The 26,837-nt window shown below is 45.7% G+C and overlaps 1 protein-coding gene across 2 annotated transcripts; it reads right to left on the reverse strand.

The window, feature by feature from the left end:
• Positions 1-604: 604 nt before the first annotated feature.
• Positions 605-26,344, reverse strand: LOC310649344 (dnaJ homolog subfamily C member 3-like). 2 transcript variants are annotated; one of them, XM_083377713.1, is made up of 13 exons: positions 26,172-26,344; positions 22,246-22,356; positions 20,155-20,279; positions 19,879-19,953; positions 16,234-16,377; positions 14,265-14,446; positions 10,455-10,574; positions 9,164-9,269; positions 6,982-7,102; positions 5,541-5,673; positions 4,011-4,159; positions 1,354-1,532; positions 605-1,254 (listed from the first exon to the last, which is right to left on the reverse strand). In XM_083377713.1, exons 1-12 carry the CDS (start codon positions 26,317-26,319, stop codon positions 1,393-1,395), a joined length of 1,554 nt encoding a protein of 517 aa, XP_083233839.1. In that variant the 5' UTR covers positions 26,320-26,344; the 3' UTR covers positions 605-1,254; positions 1,354-1,392. The 2 variants fall into 2 exon arrangements, with proteins under 2 accessions (XP_083233839.1, XP_083233838.1); XM_083377712.1 differs by having other exon boundaries at positions 605-1,532.
• Between the last annotated feature and the right edge of the window lie 493 nt (positions 26,345-26,837).

Below are 26,837 nucleotides of genomic sequence, written 5' to 3' on the forward strand. Positions count from 1 at the left end.
GGCAAATTATCCTGAACCTTCAGCCTTCTCAACTCAGCATTTTTTGTTGCTTCCTCAACCTTTGCTCCGGCAAAATGCTAAAGGTTAAACAAAAAAATAATAAAATAATAATCAATTGTTTCTGCAATAGGAAACTTTTAATCTTGACACTTTCTTGGTAAAGACAGGAAATTAATACCTCTCCTTGATCTTTTTTTTTTTTTTGCGGCCTCTGATGATAACAACTGAAACACTGGGCTTTATGTAATGACTGTACTAGATAGAAATGGAAGAAGAGGAGGAGGAGGAGGAGGAGGAGGAGGAGGAGGAGGAGGAGGAGGAGGAGGAAGAACAATAATTTTAACTAACTATAGGAAATGAGGGTGTTGTTCACAGTCAGTGGTAGAGCTGTTGGCCTCATCGATTAGGCCTGAAAAAATATTAAATTCTGGGATAAAGGGGGGGAATTTCACGGAAGGGTGAAAGGTCACAACTTTTTGTCTCCGAATCCATACTGTTCATGTCCTCCTCCAGTATTTGAAAGAAGGAGCAGTCAATGTGCAAAACCAACATCCAACAATAAAGAATACAGTTCAGAAAGGCTTACAAGCAACCTTATTTCCCCCCCCCCACACACACACACCTCTTTTTCCCAGTCTGACGCAGAGGCTTCTTTTCCTGGCCTTTTCGAGCAGAATTTGCCCCAAAGTTTATTCCCCCACTCCTTCCCTACCAAGAGGATGGCACAAACAACACAATTCTTTGCAGGAGCCAACTGGTCTTTTCCCCCCCCCTCCCATCGGCGTCGGTTATGGAAACCATCCCACGCATGGTGCAACTCAAATGGCAACATGTCCGGCCAAGCTTTCCTTGGGAAGGTGAACGGCATGCTTTGCTTTAAAAAAAAGAAAGAGGAAAGAAAAGGGGTGGGTTGGGGGGGGGGGGGAAAGGGCACGCCTTCACCTTGCTTGGATTTAAAAACAAACGGTTTCCTCGGCAAAGGGTGGCGAATTGTCAGGTTGGCAGAACTTCCCCGGTCTTGCAGGTGCAAAGAAGAACCTGAGAAATGTTTAGATGGACTGGAACGATGAAGCTCAGCCTCACTTTGAAAATGTCCCTAAGAAAGGTAGGATTCACCGGCAGGTTTAAAGCTCTGCATGCATCGTAAAAAACCCTTTGCCAGTCACTGTTTTGTGGGAATCAGAGTTAGAAGCAAGAGGTCACCATCTTCCTTGTGGTCCTGGTGATGATCTCGAGGAACAAACTTCTGGTCATCTGGAAAGGGATACTTGAATATATAAATAAGCCAACTAACCTCCCTCCCCGCCTCCACTGCGTCGGAGTTGTTATTGTCCTCTTTGTAAGTCAACTCACTGGCCAAGGTGTTGCATTTCTCTTCGGGGCTCAGGCGGATTAATTAAAATGAAACTTAAAATGAAAGTTCCCGGAGCCAAAGGGGTTAAATTCGGACGCCCACTGGTGCTGATGTCCTGATCCTTGTTGATTCTCTGGGTCTAAAGGATCCTCACCAGAGTCAAATTTCTGTCGCATTTCTGGAAGGGAGGGAGAGAAATAAAAGAATGACAGAGTTGGAAGGGACCTTGGAGGTCTTCTCGTCCAACGCCCTGCTCAATCAGAAGCCCCCCACATCAGGGCTTTTCAACCTTTTCACCCATTATACCACTTTTAGGATATGGCAACATCCGAGTACCACCAGTCGCCTAGCAAGGTGTCAAAAACCTGATGACTAAAAAAAACAAACAAAAGGAAAAAAGTGATGAAGTACAGGTAGTCCTCGACTTACAACAGTTCGTTTACTGACTGTTTGAAGTGACAATGGCACTGAAAAAAGTGCCCCCCCAAGTCACAGCCGAGCAAGACACCTGCCTGCCCGCCCGGCGGCGCTCTTCCTCCTGTCCGAGGTTTTCAATGTTGTGAGCATTTCTGTTGAGGATTGGCAACGGGGGTGGGGTGGGGTGGGGGTGTTTGGTTTTTATTCCCTCAGTCTGCTGGGGGGTTGCAGAAGGTTTCGGTCACTTCACATGACCCTGGGACACTGTGACCGTCATAAATAGGAATCAGTTGCCAAGCATCTGAATGTAAATCACAAGGCCCTGGAGATGCTGCAACATTCCAGCTGATTGGCGCCTTTTCTGGGCTCAGAAGCGCCAGGATCAGTGCTGAGCTCCAGCTGGAGCCTGGCGCTGATCCTGGCGTTTCCGCTGAGCCCTGACAGGCCTGAAGCTCCAGCCGTCTCTCGCTCAGGCTTGTGCGGTGCTGCCACTGGTTTAGCTCATTCCCCTCCCCCGCTACCACTTTTCTAGGATGGTTGCGTACCACCTGCCAGGTGCCAAGGTACCACAGGTGGTACCTGTACCCCGGGTCGAAAAGCCCTGCCCTACGCCATTTCAGATAAGTGGTTGTCTAATCGCTTCTGGAAAGCCTTCAGTGATGGGAGCACCCGCAACCACCAAACAAGAAATCGTGAGGAGTGGGTGGGAAGAACAGGCCCCCAAGTCTTAGTTTGATATTGTCAGCCCTCTCAGAAAAGCTATATGGGAGATACAACCAGACGTGACACTTCTACTTTATCGTGAGGCTACATTAATAGAATCCTGCAAGTTTGAAAACATAAGTCTCCCACCGTCACCTTTAACCATTAGGGAGGATCCTTTTTAAGCTTCTTTCTTTGCCGTTAAGCCATTGTGGGCACTTCCTGCTTCTATCTGATCATTGCTGTGATTCAGGGTCAGCCTGTGGGTTCGGCAGTTGGGTCGGACGATTCGGAGGAGGAGGAGGGGGGTGTTGGAGAGCCTCCAGAGGATAGCCCTGAGGCTCCGCAGAGCCCTCAGCCAGGCCCCTCCCATCTGGTTACGACGCAGACCCAGCTGTGTGAGCCTGACAGCGTGGATGAAGATGACCCGCAGCTGGCCCTGTTCAAGGACGCCCGACGCAGGAGGCAGTCAATCAGGAGTAAACAGAGGAAGGCAATGGGGCACCTCGGAAGGAGGCAGAGAGAAGCCACGCCCTGAGCTGTTTAAAAGGGGAATGTGTGGGAGGGCTGGTTTGCTGAAGGCAACCGTTTGAATAGCTCTTGTTTCATGGGCCGGTAGTAGGCTGGTACAGAACAATCATTCCCTATGCAGGATCTCTTCTCCTCTGCCTCAAGGTCATTCCCACAAACCATTACAGATATTTACCATACCTACTGGTAGATACTCCCCCCCCAGCCCTTCCAGTTTTTCTGCTGTTGTCCCAAAGGTGTTTTTTCAAAAGGCAACTGGATATTTTTCCCCCCCTTGAACAAATTTCGATTCTCATCCGAGAAGCATCCTCAAGTTCTGACTGAAGGCTGGGGATTGAATTTTATTTATTTATTTTTATTTTTATTACATTTATATCCCGCCCTTCTCCGAAGACTCAGGGCGGCTTACAAGCTTAGCAGTAGCCTTCATTCTATGTATATGCCTGCTTGTTAGGGCTTTCACACACACCCCCAAGCGGCATTATTACAAAGTCAGCTAATTACCCCCAACAATCTGGGTCCTCATTTTACCTACCTCGGAAGGATGGAAGGCTGAGTCAACCTTGAGCCTGGTGGGATGCGAACCTGCACTAATTGCAGGCAGCTGGTGTTACTTAAGGAGGCATTAGCCCACTGCTCCACCAAGGCTCTTATGCCATCATGCTCCGTCGTTTCAGGTTTTTAAGAAGAGATTAGAAAACTGTTTTGCCCCCAAACATTCCTTTCGGAGAAAAGGAGGAGATGATAATAATAGCAATAGCACTTAGACTTATATACCGCTTCACAGTGCTTTGTAGCCTTCTATTAAGCGGTTTACAGAGTCAGCCTACTGCCTGCCCCCCAACAATCTGGGTCCTCATTTCATCGACCTCGGAAGGATGGAAGGCTGAGTCAACCCTGAACTGGTGAGACTCGAACTGCTGACAGCTGGCAGTCAGCAGAAGTAGCCTGCAGTACTGCATTCTAATCCCTGGGCCACCAGGCCTCTGAAGCCTATGCATTTTACCTGGATCTGTCAGGACCTCTTTAGCAGCTGCAATGTCAATGAATCTTTTCTCGGCTTCCTTCTTCTCGTCTTCTGACTGGAAATTGTCAGGGTGCCACTGCTGAGCCAGCTTTCGGTATGCTTTGATGATCTCCTGCTTGTTTGCATTCCTGGGGGGGGGGGGGCATTAGAAAGAGGCCTGTTTAGGCTAGGGCAGGGGTAGGCAACCTTGGCTCTTTTATGACTCGTGGACTTCAACTCCCAGAATTCCTGAGCCAGCATGGCTCAGCATGGAAACTTCTCCATTTCTCCTCAGCATAGCTGACTCAGGAATTCTGGGAGCTGAAGTCCATGAGTCATAAAAGAGCCGCGGTTGCCTACCCCTGGGCTAGGGAGAGCTGAAGCCACATCTCTTTGGGGGCCAGAAATTAGCTCCATGGTGTGGATTATACACAGGAGAAGCCCCATTGTGTCTTCCTTCTGCCGGTGGAAATAGGGAGGCAGGTATAATTGCAGATTGCAGGAGATAAATTTAAAAAAGAGATGCAACCAAACGTACTCCTTTTATCTACAGCATGTCCACAATGCTATAATTATTGGAGATTTACAGTCATACACCTAGGTAAAATTATTTTTAACGACACTCCCATAAATGAGTTTAGAGCTCAAGCAGTGTTTCTCACCAAATACGTAAAGGTAGTCCAGGATGGGAAACTTATGGTGCTTCCAGACGTTGTGAACTACAATTCCTAGCAGCCAACAGGGTCAGAAATGGAGGATTTGGAGAGCTGTAGTTGAGCAGTGGGGGGGTGAGCAGGTGTGATGGCTCAGCGGTTAAAGATGCCGAGTTTTGTCAGCTAAAAAGTTGACAGCCCAGGTTTGAGATCCGGGTGCCACATGATGGGGTGAGCGCCCATCCTCGCCCCAGCTCCTGCTCATCTAGCAGTTTGAAAGCAGGCAAATGCGAGTAGGTAAATAATTACCACTTTGTTGGGAAAGTAACAGCATTCCATGTAGAATATTTGGAAAGGCCTATATCAGGGGTAGGCAACCTCGGCTCTTTTATGACGCATGGACTTCAACTCCCAGAATTCCTGAAGTCCATGGGTCGTAAAAGAGCCGAGGTTACCTACCCCTGGCGTATTATCTACTCCCGTTCTCACTTTTATGGGACTCTGCAATTTTGAGCCATTATGTGGTCTGCTTCTTTGGGGCTATGTTTGAATCTACCAGTAATGGCTTGGGTGGGAACAGGCTGTTGTGGCTTAGTCAACAAGCTATGGTTTTAAAAAAAGGCTTGTCTGAACATGCTGTTTGTTCAAGCCAGATGGCCTTGTTAATCTAAATAGTCCCCCCCCCCCCGTAAAAAGAAGCCTTGAGGTGACAAAAGTGCAGCAGCTGTTCTGGCGTCCCAAAATCATTAAACCAGGACTTCAACCTTCATGGCTATAGTACAGTACAGGTTTTAATGTTCTATTACAGGAGAATTCCTCTCGGCAGTTTTAATCCCAGATTGTGAAAGACTTGGATACCAAAGATGAACCTGCTTACCTCTGAATTCCAAGGATTTTGTAATAGTTCCTCTTCTTGGACTGTTTGAGCAGTTTCTGCGCCCTCTCTAGTCCCTCTTTTATTTCCTCATTTTCAGCATCAAATTCTTTCGCTTCTTGATAATCTTCAATGGCTGGAGATTAAAAAAAAAGAAGCAGCTAGTTTTCATTCTTTCAACTAAAAAGCTTCACACACACACCCCACAAGCTTTGACCCTTTGGTCAAAGACTTTGATGGAATTCAGCTGAATGGAAATATGCAAACTTCATCTGCAAGTACCAGATACTCTGCAGGTTATCAGCTATTCTCCAAAAATAAGCAGGGGCAGGACTCCTATTTAGAGACAGTGTTAATCCCATGGGAACCATTTTACTAACTTTTAAGGTGTAAAGTGTCTTGCAAGGCTCAGGGCCTACCATCCCAAAGATGCTTTTTTTCCCAAATGGCCACAGGACTTTTTTTTTAAATTTCGAAAACAGTTTTGAAGCTCCTTGAATGAGAAGCAAAATGTTTTCAAAGGTAAAAAACCAAGAAAGTCCAGTTGCCTTTTGGAAAAAAAAAATTACCTTTGGGACAACCATGACCTGGATGACTGAGAATCTCCGCTGATGTTCAAAGCACTAATTTTATCCCTTAACTTCCCAAATGAGAAAAAAAAATGAAAGAAAAGGAGAAGAGGTCAGGAGTGTACACCTATCCATCTGGTGTGTGTGTGTGTGTTTAGAGGAATGGCTGGTGAGACATATATCTCTCCCCCAATAACATTAAAAAAAGAATTCTGAAGTAGAATTAGGTGCACAATTGTAACACAATATAACAGAAGAGATTCCATTTAGGGAATAGCTCTGTGTTTGGTCCCATTTTTCTCCCTGCCAATAATGAAGTGTTGGGTTAAAAAAAACACAACACTCCCAGGTTCAAGGTAGATGTTTTTATTGCCTCTGGATGAGATTTTTGGGTGGCCTAGAAATGAACAATCCGGCTTCTGTATTTTGTGATTACAAAGTGGTTTGACCGGGACGAAAGAAATGGATAAGCCAGAGAACCAGTCTGGTGTAGCGGTTAAGGCAACAGGCTAAGAATCAGGAGACTTTGAGTTCCAGTCTTGCCTTAGGCACGAAGCCAGCTGGGTGACCTTGAAAGAGTCATACAATCTCAGCCCTAGGAAGGAGGCCGTGGCAAATCGCTCCTGAAAAGCCTTGCCAAGAAAATGGCAGGGACTTGTCCGGGCAGTTTCTGAGAATTAAACACGGCTGAACAGAAGGGAAAAAAAATAAACAAGCAAAGTAGGTTAACATTTGATTTGTGCTTAGATTGTAAGCCGCCCTGAGTCTTCGGAGAAGGGCGGGATATAAATGGGATTAAAATAAATAAATAAATAAATAAACTCTGGGATGGGAGGAGGAAGAAATGGATCGGATGAGACGGCTCGGATGCTGACCTTTCTCAAATTCTTCGTTCAGGATGAAGGCCTCCGCTCGGTCGCACAGGACGAAGGTATTTCTGGGATCAAGCTGATGGGCTTCGCTGCAGAGATCTATTGCTTCTGCAACCCGTTTGCTCTGCGATATGAGGTAAAAGAGGACGGCCATGTGCTCTTTTGTCGGCCAACCCATTCACACATCCCTTCCTGGTCCTGATCCATCTGCTCCAATCTAACCCGTGATAGCAATAGCACTTAAAGACTTATATAATGCTTCACAGTGTTTTCCAGCCCTCTCTAAGTGGTTTGCAGAGTCAGCCTGTTGCCCCCAACAATCTGGGTCCTCATTTTAACGAACCTCGGAAGGATGGAAGGCTGAGTCAACCTTGAGCCGGTGAAACTCGAACTGCCAAACTGCTGGCAGCCGGCAGTCAGCAGAAGTAGCCTGCAGTACTGCATTCTAGCCACTGCACCACCAGGGCTTGTGATCTCACAATGGGGTTCTTAACAACACGTTCTCGGTTTAATTTTATTTACTTAACTGTTTTAAGAAATCCATAAGGCTTTCCATATGGAATAGCATGATTCTGGACAGCTTAAGAGATAGTCCTTGTGTTATGACCATAATGGAGTCTGCCCATTACGGTAATAACTTCTAATGGTTGTAAAACAGGTTGGTTGTGTGACTGACCCCCATTTTATATATTTTTTGGCGATGGTCATTAAGCAAACGGAGTGGTCCTAAATGCGAGTACCCGGTCAGTAAGCAAACGTGGCAATTATAAGCGTGAAGCCTGAGTCGTTTAGCAGTCGTTGTAAGTGCAATCCCATTTGTTGTGGGTGCGGTTTGGCTGGAAATTAAGTGCTGTCTTTTTTGGCAAAACTGCTGCAGAATGTGGTTACGTGTCGCTGGGGGATGCTGCAAATGCCCGAAGTGTGGTCATGCGACCGCGGGAGGGGGAGGCATGAACATCAGAACTTGGATCTGGGTTCTAAGTCCCCCTTTTCAGGTAGGGCATAACTTCTAACGGTTACTAAGCAACTGAGGACTACCTGTATAAAGAATTCCCCCAAATAAACAAAAATGGCCAATCCTATCTGAATATAAACAAGCACTCGCTAAGTCATCAGGGACTTGCAATTGTTATCCTCCTCAAAAATGAAGACGCCCATTATCCTGTCCAAGGAAAAAGCCAGGTTTTTAATGTCTTTCAACTGGGCCAGGTGGATTTGACAAATAAACCCATCCTGTGTCATTTCTTCCAGCTAGGTGGGGAGGGCTCAAGAGAATTCGTGGGCAAACTATCTGGAGAACCTTTGTGATGCATCTTTTTTTTTTTTTTACAATTTCAGCGTCCTTGCACTTGCTTTGGGTTATGATTTCTATTATCTCTGACTGACAAAACATCTGGAGAAGATCAGCTTGGCAAGGGCTGCAGATCAAGGACCACGTCCCCATTTATACAGGAAGGAAGCAAAATCTCAGATAGGTGGAGCAACAGAACCACAGACAGACAAGAGTCCTGGTAGTAGATCCAAGAAGTAAGCACAGATCCCCATTTCAACTTTGTGAGATTAAGCAAAGCATTTGCACTTCCTCCTGCCTCTGGAGACATTATACCAAATCAGGCAGCTTCCCATATAGGTTGGTTAATCACCAGGGGCCCAAACGCTTGATGGAATTGAGTATGTCTACTTTAATGAAAAGAAAGACTAGGGGTGACATGACAGGGACTCAACCTATTCTCCAAAGCACCTGAAAGCAGGACAAGCAGCAATGGATGGAAACTAATCAAGGAGAGAAGCAACCTGGAACTGAGGAGAAATTTCCTGACAGTTAGCACAATTAACCAGTGGAACAATCTGCCTCCAGAAGTTGTGAATGCTCCAACACTGGAAGTTTTAAAGAAGAGACTGGACAGCCATTTGTCTGAAATTGTATAAGGTTTCCTGCCTGAGCAAGGGGTTGGACTACAAGACCTCCAAGGTCCCTTCCAACTCCTATTCTATTCTATTCTATTCTATTCTATTCTATTCTATTCTATTCTATTCTATTCTATTCTATTCTATTCCATTCCATTCCATTCCATTCCATTCCATTCCATTCATTATTCTATTCTATTCTGTTCCGTTCCGTTCCACTCCACTCATTATTATTTCCAGATTCATTTAGAAGGAATTCCTCAAGTTCAACTTCTACCTTGGATAAACAGTGGCAGATCCGTCCTTTTGCTTTTATGGTGTAGATCTCTACATTGGGTTCTGTTTTCATGGCTGCTTTGTACTTCTCAATGGCGTCTGCATATCTGTTATTAGAGAACAGCAAAGAAGAATGAAGCTAGTGAATGTTGATATAAAGGTAAAGGTAAAGGTTCCCCCGCACACGCGTGCTAGTCGTTTCCGACTCTAGGGGCCGGTGCTCATCTCCGTTTCAAAGCCGAAGAGCCAGCGCTTGTCCGAGGACGTCTCCGTGGTCATGTGGCCGGCATGACTAGACGCCCACCCTGGCCATACCCACCTGGCCTCCTGAGGGCAACTGCAATGCTGATGCGGCCTTCAATGAAATTGAGTTCGACACCCCTGTCTTAAAGATAATCCCCAGCTTACAATTGCAATTGATTCTGGAATCAATTTGCCAGTTAGTGTGAGTTGCTAAGCAGTTTACTCCTTTGGCAGTGGTGGTTAAAGAGATTCACCGGGGTGGTTAAGTGAACACATGGGTCATTAAGCATATCCATTGTCCACAATGGGCAGGGTTTTTTTTTTGTTTTGTTTTTTTGCCAAAACCCGGAAATAAATGCGTTTCTGGCCAAAAAAAAAAGTTGTAAATAACAGTTGTTGTGACCTCAGAATGCTTTAAACAGCCATTTGCTGAGTGCCCAAAATACAATCACATGTAAGCGAAGGGCAGAGGGAGGACAGCCGTTGCAACTTCAAATTTTGGAGCGTTAGGTAACCCTGGGGAAGGCTGTTGTAACTTTGAATGGTTGCTAAGCTAAGCAACTGGTGATTACGTTGAGGACTATCTGTATACTAAGAAGGTGCTCTTTATGATCAAGCATGTCCTTGGGGGTGCTCCAGTTACAAATATTGAGCTGGTGAACTGGGACACATCCCACGACTGTAATTCTTGAGAGCCACCAAACTCAAAAGTCCTAAGCTTCAAGGATGACAGCCTTGATTCACATCAGTGCTCCTCATGGGACATCAAAACAAGGACCTGAATTCGCAAAATAAGTATAATCGGAAGTAGACCTCCATATTCCTTGATCCTGTTTCTGGCTTTCAATCAGAGGGGATCCCTTCATATCCTTACCAGCACGCCCAGGTTATTTTATTCATGGTTCTTGTGCCGTACAACCTCCGTGTGTTGTAAAGGGAAGTTAGGGAGTGCACCGTGTGGGCTGTTGAAATCTCAATACACGTTAAGGCCAAAGTCAGCTTAGATACGGACCTCCATGCAGAGAAAGAACCCAGGATGGGAAGATCACCTCTGAGCTTTGATGTGCTCCTCGGCAGATTCCAGCTGCTTGGTGAGCTTCTTCACTTGCTTGTAGTGGGAAAAACAATCCTTGTCGTCTTGGTCCAGCTTCAAGCACTCACGCACTTGGCTGTGGGAAAGATTTGAGAGGGAGAACTGAAGCCACGCAGGCAGGGAAACTGAGGCAGAGAGAAGCCCTTTGCTAAGGGTGTCTCTTAGCTGAATAATGTCCCCCAGAAGCGACAGCAGCATTCCAGTATTTGAGGGGCTGCCACAAAGGGTCGACTTATTTTCCAAAGCCCCTGACGGCAAGACAAGAAACAATGAATGGAAATCTAGGAGAGAATCAACCCGGAATAAAGGAGAAACCTCCTAACAGTGAGACTATTTTTTTTAAAATCCCATTTATATCCCGCCCTTCTCCGAAGACTCAGGGCGGTTTACAATCTAAGCACAAATCAATGTGCTTAGCAATAGCCTTCATTCTATGTATATGCCTGCTTATTAGGGCTTTCGCCCCCCCCCAAAGCAGCAAAGTCAGCTTATTGCCCCCAACAATCTGGGTCCTCATTTTACCTACCTCGGAAGGGTGAAAGGCTGAGTCAACCTTGAGCCTGGTGGGACTCGAACCTGCACTAACTGCAGGCAGCTGGTGTTACTTAAGGAGGCATTAGCCCACTGCTCCACCAAGGCTCTTAACCAGTAGAACAGCTTGCCACCAGAAGCTGTGGGTGCTTCATCACTGGAGGTTTTTAAGGAGAGACTGGACAGCCAAACCATAGTTCCCTCCAGCTCTATTCTGAATTAAAGCTCCAGGAGGAGGAAGATAAGCAGACAGTTCAAAGAAATTGAAGCCATAACAGAATAACAGAGTTGGAAGGGACCTTGGAGGTCTTCTAGTCCAACCCCCTGCTCAGGTAGCAAACCCCATACCATTTCAGACAAATGGTTGTCCAATCTCTTCTTAAAAACTTCCAGGGTTGGAGCATTCACGACTTATGGAGGCCAGTTGTTCCACTGGTTAACTGTGCTAACTGTCAGGAAATTTCTCCTCAGTTCTAGGTTGATTCTCTCCTTGATTAGTTATGAGCTTTTCTTTTCTATGCATGTTTTTTTTTAATAAAACTGCTTTTGTATCTGACTTTACTCCATTGATAAATTCTAGATAATTGCTGTTTATTTATTATAGCCCTGTACATGATTCTGGGCAGCTCACAAGCGTTAAGACATACACAATACCCTAAATAACCAAAATTGCACAATTATTATCTGGCGTACAATGAGAACATGACAAAGAGACAAAATTAAAAAATCGTTGAAACACATTAATAGCAAAATTATTGAAATCATAGAAAAACAATGTAACCTGCAAAAGAGAACCCAGCTTATTAACGATACCACCATTTTAAAGGCTCCACCCGACCAGATTGATCATTTGCAATCTTTTAGAGCAGAGGTCTTAAAACTCGGCCCTTTTATGACTCATGGACTTCAACTCCCAGAATTTCTCAGCCAGGCATGCTGGCTGAGGAATTCTGGGAGTTGAAGTCCATGAGTCATAAAAGGGCCGAGTTTGAAGACCCCTGTTTTAGAGAGTCATTGAGCCCCCTCCTGGAGGTTAATCTGTGTCCTCATTTGCATTCTTTTAGAGAGTTATTGAGCCTCCTCTGAAGATTAATCTGTGTCCTCAGGGTCGTCTGAGTAGTGCAAAATGCTCTACTCAGGTTTTACACTACTCAGGTGGCCCTGAGGACTCCAGGTGGCCCCAACAACTCTCTTAAAGAATGCAAATGACCAGCTGTCTGCAAGGAATATTAATCCTTCCATTCCCTACCATCCAGTCAGAGCTGAAGAAGCTTCCTGGATGAGAAGTGAAATGTCTTTAAAGAAAAACAAACAAACAAGAGAATCCAGTTGCCTTGTGAAAAAGCACTTTTGGGTAATTATGACCTGGATGACTGAGAATCTCCGTAGACGTTCAACCCACAAGCTTGGAGGGGAAACCTTCACCCTCGTGACCTGTATATATTTCAAGGTTGTGGAAAGATACCAGATCAGATCTATTTATTTGCCACTGGTTTCTATACTTTGAGTTGCCGGATCATAAGCTCAACCCCACCTATTCTTATCCCTGGGATCACATGTAAACGACGAGTACAGGTACGTCTGGGAAAGAAGCTAGCTTGTTCATGGTACGCTGACCTGGGCTCCCAAATTCTGCTAAGCCATCATGTGACTTCCCTAATTTGGGTTTGGCATGTGTGAAGGAATGCAGGTTTGGCCTTGAGAACAAGGAAGAAATAACCCTGCCATTAAAGGGGAAGTTTCAGAAGAGATGAGTCAGTCTGCGTGTGAGAAGAAGAAACTCAAAATGGCCCCACCTTGAGTTTATTTGGTGTACAGTGGAACGGAGAAAAACTCTCGATAGGCTTTTAAGAGACTGCTTTTCTAGCCTACATCGACAAAAAAAGCATTCTGGGATTTTGGGCTACCTCTGTTTTTCCTGACCTGGCCTTGCTTGACATGCTAACAGCATGCTGTGTGGCTTGCAAACCACGTTTACAGCATCGCATCCTGAGCAAATTCAAACAGCTGTGATTTATGCTATATTTTTTTGCTTAGGTTTTCAAAGATTGAAAGCAGTGGCTCTCAAGGGTGGCCTTTCGCAAAAGTAAATATTTTAAAATTTCCCAATTTCATTTTACGATGCAGTAAATGTCAATCGATATAAGCCACATAAAACCAAACTCTTTGAGGCCCTCTACCGTTTTTGAAAAGGAAAGGGGCCCTAACATTAAATTGTTTTGAGAACCACTGACTTAAAAGCAATGGGAAATTTAGGCACAATCTTTCCTGTTCGTCTGACACGCCGCACTTCATTTACAGATAGTCTTCATTTAACTATCACAATTGGGACCAGCAACCTGATAATTAAGTGAAGCGGTCACTAATTAAAAGCACAAATGTGCTTATGATCTTAGCTTAGCTTTCCTTTTTATATATATATATATATGGACCGCACAGGTTGTAAATGCAAGGATTGGCTGTAAAGGTTTTTTGTCACCCATCACTATTGTAACTGTGAATGGTCACTAAACGAGACAGTCACTATGTAAGGACTGCCTGTACTAGCCTCAGATCATTAAATTCGTCCTCTTTCTAGATCTGTGTTGCTGTTCTCATTCACATTCCATAGGACATCACAGGAATGACTGTGGCCAATTACATACAGGTAGTCCTTGACTTACAACTATTCATTTAGTAACTGTTGGAAGTTAAAACAGCACTGAAAAAAGTGACTTTATGACAATTTTTCACACTTATGAGCACTGCAGCATCCCATGGTCACATGATCAAAATTCGGACCTTTGGCAACTGGCATGTATTTATGACGGTTGCATTGTCCTGGGATCACATGATCACCACTTCTCACTTTCCTTCTGACAAGCAAATGGAAGCCAGATTCGCTTAATAACTACATGATTCACTTAACAACTCTGGCTAAAAAAAAAAAGGTTGTGGAACCGGGCAAAACTGACTTATCAACAGCCTTGCTTAGCAACAGAAATTTTGGGCTCAGTGGCAGTCGTAAGTTGAGGACGACCTGTAGCTCATTTGAAAAATGGAAATTGGAAGCAAGCTGCTACTGTTTTTGCGTGTCTCGATTCCCTCCCCCCCCCGAATCTCAGCATTCCAACCTTGGGATGACGCTGGGGGTCTCTAGGAGAGTGGTGCTGGGGTTGTCAGTGGTCTGTGTTGCCACCTGCTAGGGATGTACACCAAAAGCATGCACGACATGGCATTTACGTGGCTCACTCACGTTAAGGACTCTTCGTGTTCTCCCAAGTTGTAGTAGAGCTTGCTGAGTTTAAGGAAGGCGGCCCTGTTGTCATTCCGTAGCTTAGTGGTGGGCTTCAGGTCCATGATGGCCTTGTGGTAATCCCCAAGATGGAGGTAGCACTCAGAGCGCAGCTCTTTGGGTTCTGGATCCCAAGGGGAGATCTGAAAGCAAGCCAGGGGGCATTTGATTTTTCTCAGTCTAATTGTGGTATCATTCATCATCATCATCATCATCTCCGGTACAGAATGCAGCCGCGAGAGTTGTGTTGGGAGTCTCCCGATACTCCCATGTTACACCTCTGCTCCGTGAGCTGCATTGGCTACCAGTTGTCTTCCGGGTGAGGTTCAAGGTGCTGGTATTGACCTACAAAGCCCTACATGGCATGGGTCTGGAATACCTTGGGGAGCACCTGCGGCCGGCATCAACTTCCCTCCATCCAGTACGCTCCCACAGAGAGGGCCTCCTCAGGGTGCCACCGGTCAAAGAATGCCGACTGGTGGCCCCCAGGGGGAGGGCGTTCTCTGTGGGCGCGCCGGATTTATGGAACCGTCTTCCAGTTGAGCTCCGAATGGCGCCCGACCTGCGCTCCTTCCGGCGCGATCTAAAGACGTATCTCTTTGAACAAGCTGGCCTGGCCTGATGGGATGGGGTTGGGTTTTCATTACTTTTAATGTGTTTTAACCTATTGTAAGAATTGTGGGCATTTTGTTTAATCTCTTTTAATTTTTGTATTTTGTCTTTTAATATGTATTGCCCTGTTCACCGCCCTGAGTCCTTCGGGAGAAGGGCGGTATACAAATAAAATTAATAATAATAATAATAATAATCGGTAAGAACCTTGGAGGTCTTCTAGTCCAACCCACTGCTTAAGCAACAGACCCTATACCATTCCAGACAAATGGCTGTCCGGTCTCTTCTTAGAAGCCTCCAGTGATGGAGCATCCACAACATCTGAAGGCAAAACCGTTCCACTGGTTAATTGTTCTCACTGTCAGGAAATGTCTCCTTAGCGCTAGATTGCTTCTCTCCTTGATTAGTTTCCATCCGTTGCTTCTTGTCCTGCCTTCAGGTGCTTTGGAGAATAGGCTGACCCACCTTCTCCTTTGGGGCAGCCCCTCAGATATTTGAAGACTGCTATCATGCCACCCTTAGACCCTTCTTTTCACTAGACTAGACTTTATACAATCTTCCTAACCACATGTTCTCCAGAGGTGCTGCAGCAGAGCACCAACGCCCAACAGCCTGCAACCATCCAATCAATTTAGCGTTAGCACACTTAAACAAAGCCGCTGGAGAACCCATCACTTGGGAAACATTCCTCGTTTCTGAAGAAAAAAAAAGTTTAAATATTGCCTGCAGGACCTTGCGATCATGCATGAAAATTGTATTGGGTCTGCATTTCTGTTCTGCTGAATGTATCAGAACAGAAACACATCAAGAAGTACATTCTGCTTAACAACAGCAATAGCACTTAGACTTACATACCGCTTCATAGTGCTTTTACAGAGTCAACATATGGCACCCAACAATCTGGGTCCTCGTTTTATTGATCTCGGAAAAATGGAAGGCTGAGTCAACCTTGAGCCGGTCAAGATCAAACTGCTGGCAGTTGGCAGAACCAGCCTGCAATACTGCATTCTAGCCTCTTAACAGCCTTCTTAAGGACTTCTTCACGGAGCCCAGAAATGCTATGTACAGTACACTGCTGCTTTGAAAGGCCTGGGATCAGACTTCAAAGCATCTAAATACCACAGACACAGTTGGGACCTATTTGACCTCAAGCCAAACTACACATACTGATCTTTTCAGAATCCTTGGATTCTAGTGCCAGGGAGCTGTAAAACATGGGAGACCATTTTAGGACAGCAGAAAGGCCCAGGCAGTGTTTCCCTGCGGGTCACATACTGCCAAACGACGTTAGCTTAGAGAAGATGAATTAAGAAGGTACCTCAATTACTCGATCCAGAAAACTGACTGCTCCCAGATAGTTTTTTTTCTGAAAAGCAGTCTGAGCTTCTTGCATGGAAAATTCTTGCTCCATGACCCTGGACAACTGGCTCTGGGCTTCTGCATCCTCCGGATTGTTCTTGAGCTGATGAAAATGGTTTTTTTAAAAAAGTTAAGTGATACACGCTGCACATAAAAGGATGTGCATAGCTTGCATTCCTTTGTGGCATATATTAAAGAAAAATGCTCAGTTCAAACAGATAGAGACAGTGGGCTTGTTTATTTAGCAATGTTTCTATTCCACCCAGCTCCAGAGACTCTTGGGTAGCAAGCGATTAATAAAACAGAAACTCATAAAATAACAACAATAATCATGGCACAATGAGGATGGGATCAAAGAACAAATGACTGAAATGTCTGGGGGGGGCGGGGGGAAGCAATCTTCAGCTCTAGCTCTTAAATCTGCAAATTTTTCCATTAAAAAAAAGCATCAGGGCTTTCTTGCTACAGGAAAACACTGTACGGATTTCAGGGTGCTGAACATCTCACAGGAACAAGCATTTAAAAGTCCTCCTTCCAGGACCACCTCCTACACCCTTGCTTGAGATGTCAACAGGAGAATGACAGCATCATTGTATGACGCATCAAATGGGATGGCTAGATTCCCACCCACGGTCCACATGTGGCTGGAGAAATACTCCGATTATCTACCGCAGGGCTTTTCAATTTTTTCACCCGTTGTACCACTTTTAGGATATGGCAACATCCGAGTACCACCAGTCGCCTAGCAAGGTGTCAAAAACTTGATGACCAAAAAAAAAAAAAAAAGGAAAAAATGATGAAGTACAGGTAGTCCTCGACTTGCAACAGTTTGCTTATTGACTGTTGGAAGTTACAATGGCACTGAAAAAAGTGCCCTCCAAGCCACAGCCGAGCAAGACACCTGCCTGCCCGCCCGGCGGCGCTCTTCCTCCTGTCCGAGGTTTTCATTGTTGTGAGCATTTTTGTTGAGGATTGGCAGCGGGGGTGGGGTGGGGGATGTTTGGTTTTTATTGCCCACCTCTGCTGGGTGGTTGCAGCAGGTTTTGGTCACTTCACATGACCCTGGGACACTGTGACCGTCATAAATATGAATCTTGCCAAGCATCTGAATGTAAATCACAAGACCCTGGAGATGCTGCAACATTCCAGCTGATCGGCGCTTCTTCCGGGCTTAGAAGCACCAGGATCAGTGCTGAGCTCCAGCTGGAGCCTGGTGCTGATCCTGGTACTTTGCTGAGCCGACATCCCGAAGAAGTGCTGATCCTGGCGCATCCACTGAGCCCTGAAAGCCCTGTAGCTCCAGCCATCTCTCGCTTAGGCTTGTGCGGTGCTGCCACCGGTTCAGCTCATTCCCCTCCCCAGCTACCACTTTTCTAGGATGGTCGCGTACCACCTGCTAGGTGCCAATATACAATAGGTGGTACCCGTACCACTCGTTGAAAAGCCCTGATCTACCGGACTGATACTCTTAAGTCACCCCTCCTTCCCTATTTCGCTGGGACTTGAAAACCTGGTTCTTCGAGCTGTTTGGCCCAGACTGAGGGGTTTTAATTTAATTTATTTTAATTGGGTTTTAGTTTAACTTCAGGGATTGTGATTTAATTATAGTTTTAACTGATTTTAATTTTGTTTGCTATGTATTTTAATTTTCCCTGTAAACCGCCCAGAGTCCTACAGGAATAGGGCGGTATATAAATTTAATAAATAAGATGATAAGATAAGATAAGATAAGATAAGATAAGATAAGATAAGATAAGATAAGATAAGATAAGATATTTTCTGTAACACCCTGGTTTTAATCCAAAAACCCAGGCTGTCAGCCATTGGTTACACCAGAGGTCTCCAACCTTGGCAACTTTTAAGACCTGTGGACTTCAACTCCCAAAATTCCTCAGCCAGCTAATTGCCAAGGTTGGAGGTTCCTGGGTTACACACTAATTACACAGGCAATCCTTAACTTAATGTTGACAATTGGGACCAGGATTTCCCTGTCTATGCAAGGTGGCGGTTAAACGAGACATGTCTGATTTTACAATCTTTTTTTTGTCGCGGCTGTTAAATGAATCACTGCAATTGTTTAGTGAGTCGGGTGGTCCTTGAGTGAATCCGGCTTTCTCTACTGACTTTGGTCAGAAGCCAGTTGGGAAGGCTGCAAATGGCGATCACACGACCCTGGGAGGCTGCAACTGTTGTAACTGCACGCCGTAAATATGCACATTCATATGTAGAAACTACGAGTGTTCAGATTTTGATCAGTGACGGTGAGGATCCTACAGTGGTTTGTTAAGTTATACCTTCGAACTGTCACTAAACAAATCATTGTGAGTGGAGGACTACCTCTATAGCACCATCCCCTGGACAAGTGCATTCAGGTGGTTCTTGAGTTACAACTTAGTGACTGGGTGAAGTTACAATGGGACTGAAAAAGGTGACACAATTGTTTTTTCACATGACAGTTGCAGCATCCCCAGGTGCTGGGAAGCTGGCATGTATTTATGATGATTGCAGGGTCTTGGGGTCATGTGATCCCCTTTTGTGACCTCCTGACAAGCAAAATCAACGGGGAAGCCAGATTCACTTCACAACCATGTTACTAACAACAACTGCAGTGTTTCACTTCACGACTGTAGCAAGAAAGGCCATCAGATCGGGGCAAAACTCACTTAACAACTGTCTCGCTTAGCAATGGAAATTTTGAGCTCAATTTGTAGTCGTAGGTCCAAGGACTACCTCTACAACTAGCCCCTCAGCTTACGATCTCAATCGAGCCCAAAATTTATGCTGCTAAGTGAGAAATTTGTTAAGTGAACTCTGCCCCATTTTTACGACTTTTCTTGCCACCCTGGTTAAGTGAATCGCTGCAGTTGTTAAATGAGTAACACAGTCATTAAGGAAACCTGGCTTCCCCATTGACTTTGCTTGTCAGAAGATCGCAAAAGGAGATCACATGACCCTGGGACATTGTAACTGTCATTAAATGTGAGTCAGTTGCCCAGCACCTGTATTTTCATCACGTGGCCTTGGGGATGCTGCAATGGTCATAAGGGTGAAAAATGGCCGTAAGTCAGTGCTGTTGTAACTTTGAAGAGTCACTAAGTGAACTGTTGTTTTATTTATTTATTTATTTTAATCCCATTTATATCCCGCCCTTCTCCGAAGACTCAGGGCGGCTTACAATCTAAGCACAAATCAAATGTGCTTAGCAATAGCCTTCATTCTATGTATATGCCTGCTTATTAGGGCTTTCGCCCCCCCCCCCCGCCCCCACGCGGCATTATTACAAAGTCAGCTTAATTGCCCCCAGCAATCTGGGTCCTCAATTTACCTACCTCGGAAGGATGGAAGGCTGAGTCAACCTTGAGCCTGGTGGGACGCGAACCTGCACTAATTGCAGGTAGCTGGTGTTACTTAAGGAGGCATTAGCCCACTGCTCCACCAAGGCAGTGGTGTTGAGGACTACTTGTATACAAGGAGGCCAAATTTGTTGCTACCAAGGAATGGTGTCTCTGATGGACAGGTCAAAAGGACGAAACCTGGATATCTTTAAACTCTATTCAGCCACATAGGGAATATGAACATTTCTGGAAGCAGCTATTTTCCTTACCACGGCTTCAAAATCTTGTTTTGCTTCTTGGGTGTGCCCTTGTTTGAGAAGGATGTTGCCACGCTGAAGCCGGGCCTGTGAAAGTGGAGAAGATCAGATCCTTCACAGCCAACTAACTTCCCCAAATTAGAACACGGCCTGGTTTTTTTGTTTTGTTTTTAAATACCAGGTCAGCACCTTGGAACCAGAATAAACCCATTTTCCCTTAAGAAACCGTTGCTGCTTAATGTCAGCTTGGACAAGAGGAAAAAAAGGGTGAAGGTGAGAACAACTTACCGCCAGGAAGTCTGGCTTGAGTTCAATTGCTTTTGAGAGATCCGGCAATGCTGATTTAAACTTGCCCATCGCCAGGTAAATGGTGGCTCGTTTGTAATAGGTAAGGTAATTTTTCGGATCAATTTCTGGGGGAGGAAAAGAAATCAGCCACAGTGTCAATGTCAGCTGCTATCCCACGCTTGCTGGTGCTTTGTTACCATGCAGTGACAGTCTGCCATGGACTCTGGGGAGGGGGAATTCTTGGGGGAAAGCGAAAGTAATGGCTGTATCTCCAGGAGATGCTGCTTCAAAGTCACCCGGCTGGGAGGAGAAGCTGCTGCATACCAACCGAATCTTGAAGTGACTGTTCTGAAAACATCTTAGTTGAAACTTGATTGGTCATGGGGGGCGGGTGTTAGCGATGGGAGGCAGTTAAAGGAAGGAAAAGTTGAACTTAGGGATTTTGCTGTGCGGTTCTCGGTTCTGGCTATGCACGACTACAAGGCACTTGACTGCTAATAAAACTATACTTTTCTCAACAAATGGAGACAAGGATCGTTTCTGTTTAGAGGTTTAAGGGTGGGCAGTCACTGTATATTTAACAGGAAGGCAGGCTAACAGGTAACCATACTAGCATTCTAAACTAACCAACCTGTAGCTCTGTCTCCATTTGTGATGTGCCACACACACACACACACACACACACACACACACACACACACAAACAAAAAGAAAACCAGGTACAGAAACACATAATGCAGTCCCTCACTGGGTGCTCCTGACTGCAAAGACACAATGCAGAACTGGCTTCATCTTACTGCAGCAGGAACCGCCAGGGGTGGCTCAAGCAATCTTGAACTGAACCTCATCAGAAAATCCTGTGGTCATTGTGTTGCTATTTGACTTTCTCTGCTGCATTATTGTGAAGTTTAAGAAAGGGGGTGGAGAAGGGAATTGCACCCTGTGATAAAGGAAGGCCGTATTAAACATCTGAATAAAAAGATTGAGAGCAGCTACTGAAGGAAAGGAATCTTGCTATTTATCTAATAATAGTTCATCAAACTAAGCACATTGGTTTGTGCTTAAATTGTAAGCCGCCCTGAGTCTTCGGAAAAGGGCGGGATATAAATGGGATTAAAATAAAAAAATAAAATAAATTTGTGGAAGGGGAAAACAATTTGCTTTGAAGGAAGCACTATGCAGGTTTGTTTTTTTTTCCTGCCAGAGACATGGCCTCTTTTTTTTTTTAAAAAAAAAAACATTTTCCCACAGTTTATATTTTACATCAGAAGATTTTAAAAGTGCTTAAAGTTAAAATAATTTTAAATAAATAAATAAATAAATAAATAGATCCAGGTCCTGGCAGCAGGACCAATTTTTTTAGCTTTTTACTTTTTTCCTATTAAGCCTGACTGTAACACTGTAAAAAGGGACGCGGTGGCTCAGTGGGTTAGGACGCTGAGCTTGTCGATCAGAAGGTCGGCAGTTTGGCGGGTCGAATCCCGAGTGCCGCGTAACAGAGGGAGCACCTGTTACTTGTCCCAGCTTCTGCCAACCTAGCAGTTCGAAAGCATGTAAAAATGCAAGTAGAAAAATAGGGAGCACTACGGTGGGAAGGTAACAGCGTTCCGTGCACCTTTGGCGTCTAGTCATGCCGGCCACATGACCACGGAGACGTCTTCGGACAAGCGCTGGCTCTTCGGCTTTGAAATGGAGATGAGCACCGGCCCCTAGAGTTGGAAATGACTAGCACGCATGTGCGGGGGAACCTTTACCTTATAACACTGTAAAAACACACTGATCCTATTAGGTAGCAGATCTGCCTGTTTCGTAGTTATTAATGGTCGATAAGAGATCATCCTTCTTTGCTGAACAGGGTAGACATGTTGCAGTTCAGTTCATCTAGTTCTCCTTTTTTTTTTTCAAACTGCCCGGGCTTATACCTGTATCTTTAAATAACTCCTACTAAGAGATCCGTCAGTTCCTTTTCAAAGCCTCTACTCCAGAGAAATTGGACAGTGCCCAAGTGTTAATATAACTGAATCAGCCAATGCTGCTCTTTTTCAATAGGCAGCTGGCGTCTTAAACTGGCATTCCGAAGCTGATACTCACCCACTGCTGAATGGTAGTGTGAGAGGGCTTCGGCCAGCTGCCCAGCAGCCAGTAGCTTCCGACCCATTTCTAGATGGTTGTCAATCTCGGCTTGTCCGGCAGCCAGCAAACCTGGAAGAGATGGAAGTTACTCAGGAAATCAAGAGCCAGGAAGCATTTCTCAATGACGGCAATTTTAAGATGTCTGGACTTCCATATCTTTGCCAACAGCATGCTGCCTGGGGAATTCTGGGAGCTGAAGGCCTCACCTGCTATATGGGGAAGTCTAAGGTAAAGGTAAAGGTTCCCCCGCACATGCGTGCTAGTTGTTTCCGACTCTAGGGGCCGATTAAATGCAGAATGATTGTTAAAGCATTAGTTAATATTGTTCACCTTCCTTCCCATCTTTTCCTTCTTTCCCAAAATGTTAAAAGAACATTCTAAACATTATGCCAGTTCTAAAGAAATAAGGCAAGCCGTGACCACAGCTCACAACAGACATTAGAATTGAACCAAACTTCAGATTTGTTCCCAGGATGTGAAAAGGAAAAGGTTCCCCCGCACTTGCGTGCTAGTCATTTGCAACTTTAGGGGCTGGTGCTCATCTCCGTTTCAAAGCCAAAGAGCCAGCGCTTGTCCGAGGACGTCTCCGTGGTCATGTGGCCGGCATGACAAGACGCCAAAGGCGCACGGAACGCTGTTACCTTCCCACCGTAGTGGTCCCTATTTTTCTACTTCCATTTTTAATTGCTTTCGAACTGCTAGGTTGGCAGAAGCTGGGACGAGTAACAGGCGCTCACTCTGCTACGCGGCACTCGGGATTCGACCCGCCAAACTGCCGACCTTCTGATCGACAAGCTCAGCGTCCTAACCCACTGAGCCACCGCGTCCCTCATGGGGAAGTCTACACACCTTAAAATGGCTGAGAAACACTGACCTAGATCCTTGATATATTCTTAGAAAGCTGGTGATACAAAAAATTCTTTTGCAAACACCAAAGATGTCACCTTGTTAATTTCCTCCCTCCCTCCCTCCCTTTCTGAGGAATGCCTTTCTCTTGAAAGTCACTCTGGGTGCCTCATCCTTAGTAGAAACTAATTATGAAAATACAAGAATAAAACCAGCCATATTAGGGACAAGAACAGGCTTAACATATATATAGCATTACTGTATTTGGTTTGTACACTGTCCTGCCTCGATAACCTGTGGCAAGAGACTGGCTTAATGTAACCTTAGTGAGGTCGGGGCCATATGGATTTTGGAGGGATGCTAGTAAAAGGGTGAAAAAGCCCTTTCTTTGGGGGTTTGTAGATTGCTGCTCTTTCGTGAGAACTACAAGCGCTCTTTTCTTTTGACTAGTCAGTGCTGAGCAAGATTTGAAAGACGGCAGTTAGGAAATAATACTCAGATGTGCTCAAATCCTGAAAACTGTCTATTGTAATGTGAACACACTTTTTCATGCTATTTGTTCCGTAGGTGTTCTCCTGCATTTGCTCTAGACCCCTTCTGCCTTTCTGTTTAGAATAGACATGTCAAACACAAGGCCCGGGGGCCAGATCCGGCCCGCAAAGTGGTTTCATACGGCCCGCAAAGCCATCCTGGAAACAGTGAGGGAACGGCCCCCACTGCCTTGGCCCTGGCCCAGAGACCCTCCTTCTGCCAGAGACCCTCAGATCTGTCCCACTCCTGCCCAGGCCCCCATAGGCACCCTTGATGCGAACGATGTAGAGCTGGCCACGCCCAACCAGTAGGCCATACGCACTCCAGCCACGCCCACCCAGTAGGCCACGCCCACCCAGGCCACACCCACCTGGCCCCCTGAGGGCAACCGCAATGCTGATGCGGCCCTCAATGAAATTGAGTTTGACACCCCTGGTTTAGAAGAAGAATGCAAATGACCAGCTCTTTCCATTCCCCGCCATCCGGTCAGAGCTGAAGAAGCTTCTTGGATGAGAAGCGAAACATCTTCAAAGAAAAACAAGAAAGTCCACTTGCCTCTTGAAAAAGCATCCAACTATGATTTGGATGACCGAGAATCGCCATAGACTTTTTGTTTAGAGGTCCACTGAAACTTTAGATCAAGTTTCTAAAATTTCTAATTTGAACCATTCTATTTAACTTGACTACACTAAATTAGTAGGGACGCGGTGGCTCAGTGGGTTAGGACGCTGAGCTTGTCGATCAGAAGGTCGGTAGTTTGGCGGGTCGAATCCCGAGTGCCGCGTAACAGAGTAAGCGCCTGTTACTCATCCCAGCTTCTGCCAACCTAGCAGTTTGAAAGCACGTAAAAAATGCAAGTAGAAAAATAGGGACCACTACGGTGGGAAGGTAACAGCGTTCCGTGTGCCTTTGGCGTCTAGTCATGCCGGCCACATGACCACGGAGACGTCCTCGGACAAGCGCTGGCTCTTCGGCTTTGAAACGGAGATGAGCACCGGCCCCTAGAGTTGGAAACGACTAGCACGCATGTGCGGGGGAACCTTTACCTTTATACTAAATTAGCTGTATAGTTATAAAATCTTCATTGTTTTTTATTGTAAAGTGGTTACCTGCTTGGTATCTCCCTACCAAGGATATTCTCCGCTTATAGCCCAGGTTTTGATGGGTCTACATTGTAACTTTGCATATCCCAGTTTAGTGAACATTTCTTTACTTCTCCCCAGTGCTGGGTTTTTAAATATGACCACAGGTAGTCCTCAACGCTTGCTCCTGGGGAGGAAAGCCACGGCAAATCTAGACAGCATACTAAAAAGCAGAGTCATCACCCTGCCAACAAAAGTGCGTATAGTCAAGGCTATGGTCTTCCCAGTTGCAATGTATGGAAGTGAAAGCTGGACCATAAGAAAGGCTGAGCGCCAAAGAATTGAGGCCTTTGAACTATGGTGCTGGAAAAGACTCCTGCGAGTCCCTTGGACTGCAAGGCGATCCAACCGGTCAGTCCTAGAGGAGATCAACCCTGACTGCTCTTTAGAAGGCCAGATCCTGAAGTTGAAACTCAAATACTTTGGCCACCTAATGAGAAGGAAGGACTCACTGGAGAAGAGCCTAATGCTGGGAAAGATTGTGGGCAAGAGAAGAAGGGGACGACAGAGGATGAGGTGGCTGGATGGAGTCACTGAAGCAGGAGGCGTGAGCTTAAATGGACTCCAGAAGATGGTAGAGGACAGGAAGGCCTGGAGGAACGTTGTCCATGGGGTCGCGATGGGTCGGACACGACTTCGCAGCTAACAACGAGTCCTCAACTTAAGACCATATTTCTTTTGCTAAGCTAGACATTTGTTAAGTGAGTTCTGTCCCGTTTTATGACCTTTCTTGCCCTCGTTTTTAAGTGAATACTGGAGTTGTTAAGTTAGTAAGACGATTTTTAAGTGAATCTGGCTTCCCCAGTGACTTTACTTCTCTCAAGGTTATAAAAGGTGATCACGTGACCCCAGGACACTACAACTGTCATAAACAGGAGTCATTTGCCAACCGTACTGAATTTTGCTCACTTGACCATGGGGCTGCTGCAATGGTCATAAGTATGAAAAGTGGTGACAAGTCACTTTTTTTAGTGCCATTGTTAACTTTGAATGGTCACTAAATCAACTGTTGTAAGTTAAGGACTATCTGTTTGAGGATAATCGTTATATAGAGCGAATGGGTTCAGAGGTCAGTCCCACGGGACAGAGAGATCACTAAGGACTAGGAACATGCTAAGGTTGAAAGAGAAGAAACCATGAGAGGAAGATTGGGGAAAGAAGAGGCAGAGCCAGCCAATCACGTTGCCCAGAGGGGGGAGGTCCTCTCGAGGAATGAGTGGGCGGAGCTTGCCAGGCAAGATAAAGGGGTATTTGGAGCAAAAAGATTGACAGGAAACGACTGTGACAACAAGGGGCGGGGAAAGTGGAAGCTCGGTTGCTAAGGTCAAAAAGGAAATGGAGGTGGGCTGCGGTTGCTATGGTTACCTGGCAACTGTAGATCCAACAAGACGCACAGCAACGAAGCGGCCCACAGCAGCCTCTTCTCACAGTTGCCCGGACCGAGCCCAGGACCCTCCGCGCTTCGCCCAAGCAGCCCCAGGCTGCGCCACACCGGCTGCTGCCCGGACTCCATGTCCCAGCTCCGGAACCCTCTTTTAGTTCCGCATCCGTTTTCAGGTCGCTGACCGTTCTTTCCGGCAGGCTGCTCGTCTCTCTATCGTTCGAGTGTGAAGACATGGCCGTTCTAGGATGACCATTCTCTTCTCGTCGCAACCAACCGCCGGCCAAGGAAAGAGGGGAGGGTGGGAAGGGGAGAGTGGAGCCTGCTTAGCCAATCACCGCACTCTTCTTGGAGAGCCCTAGAACTTCACTGGCCAATCAGAGCTAGAGCAGGCGCGGCGGAGAATCGGCAGACGGTGCTTCTTCGCGGGGGAAAAATTTACAGAATTCGAAACGGGGTGAGATTTTCAGTCACGTGGTGCAAAAAAAAAAAAAAGTGGGATTCCTGGATGTGGCCGGTGGGGAGATATTTGCAAGGGCTTTTTGCAAACTGGAAGAAGGGAAATTACCATATGCATGGTTTTAATTAACAGCCAGTAATAATATTTGAAGGGTGCCTGATTATTTCCAGCAGAAGCAGAGGAACGAGGA

The sequence above is a fragment of the Vipera ursinii genome (assembly GCF_947247035.1).
Source record: "Vipera ursinii genome assembly, chromosome: Z".
NCBI classification, from domain to species: Eukaryota; Metazoa; Chordata; class Lepidosauria; order Squamata; family Viperidae; genus Vipera; species Vipera ursinii.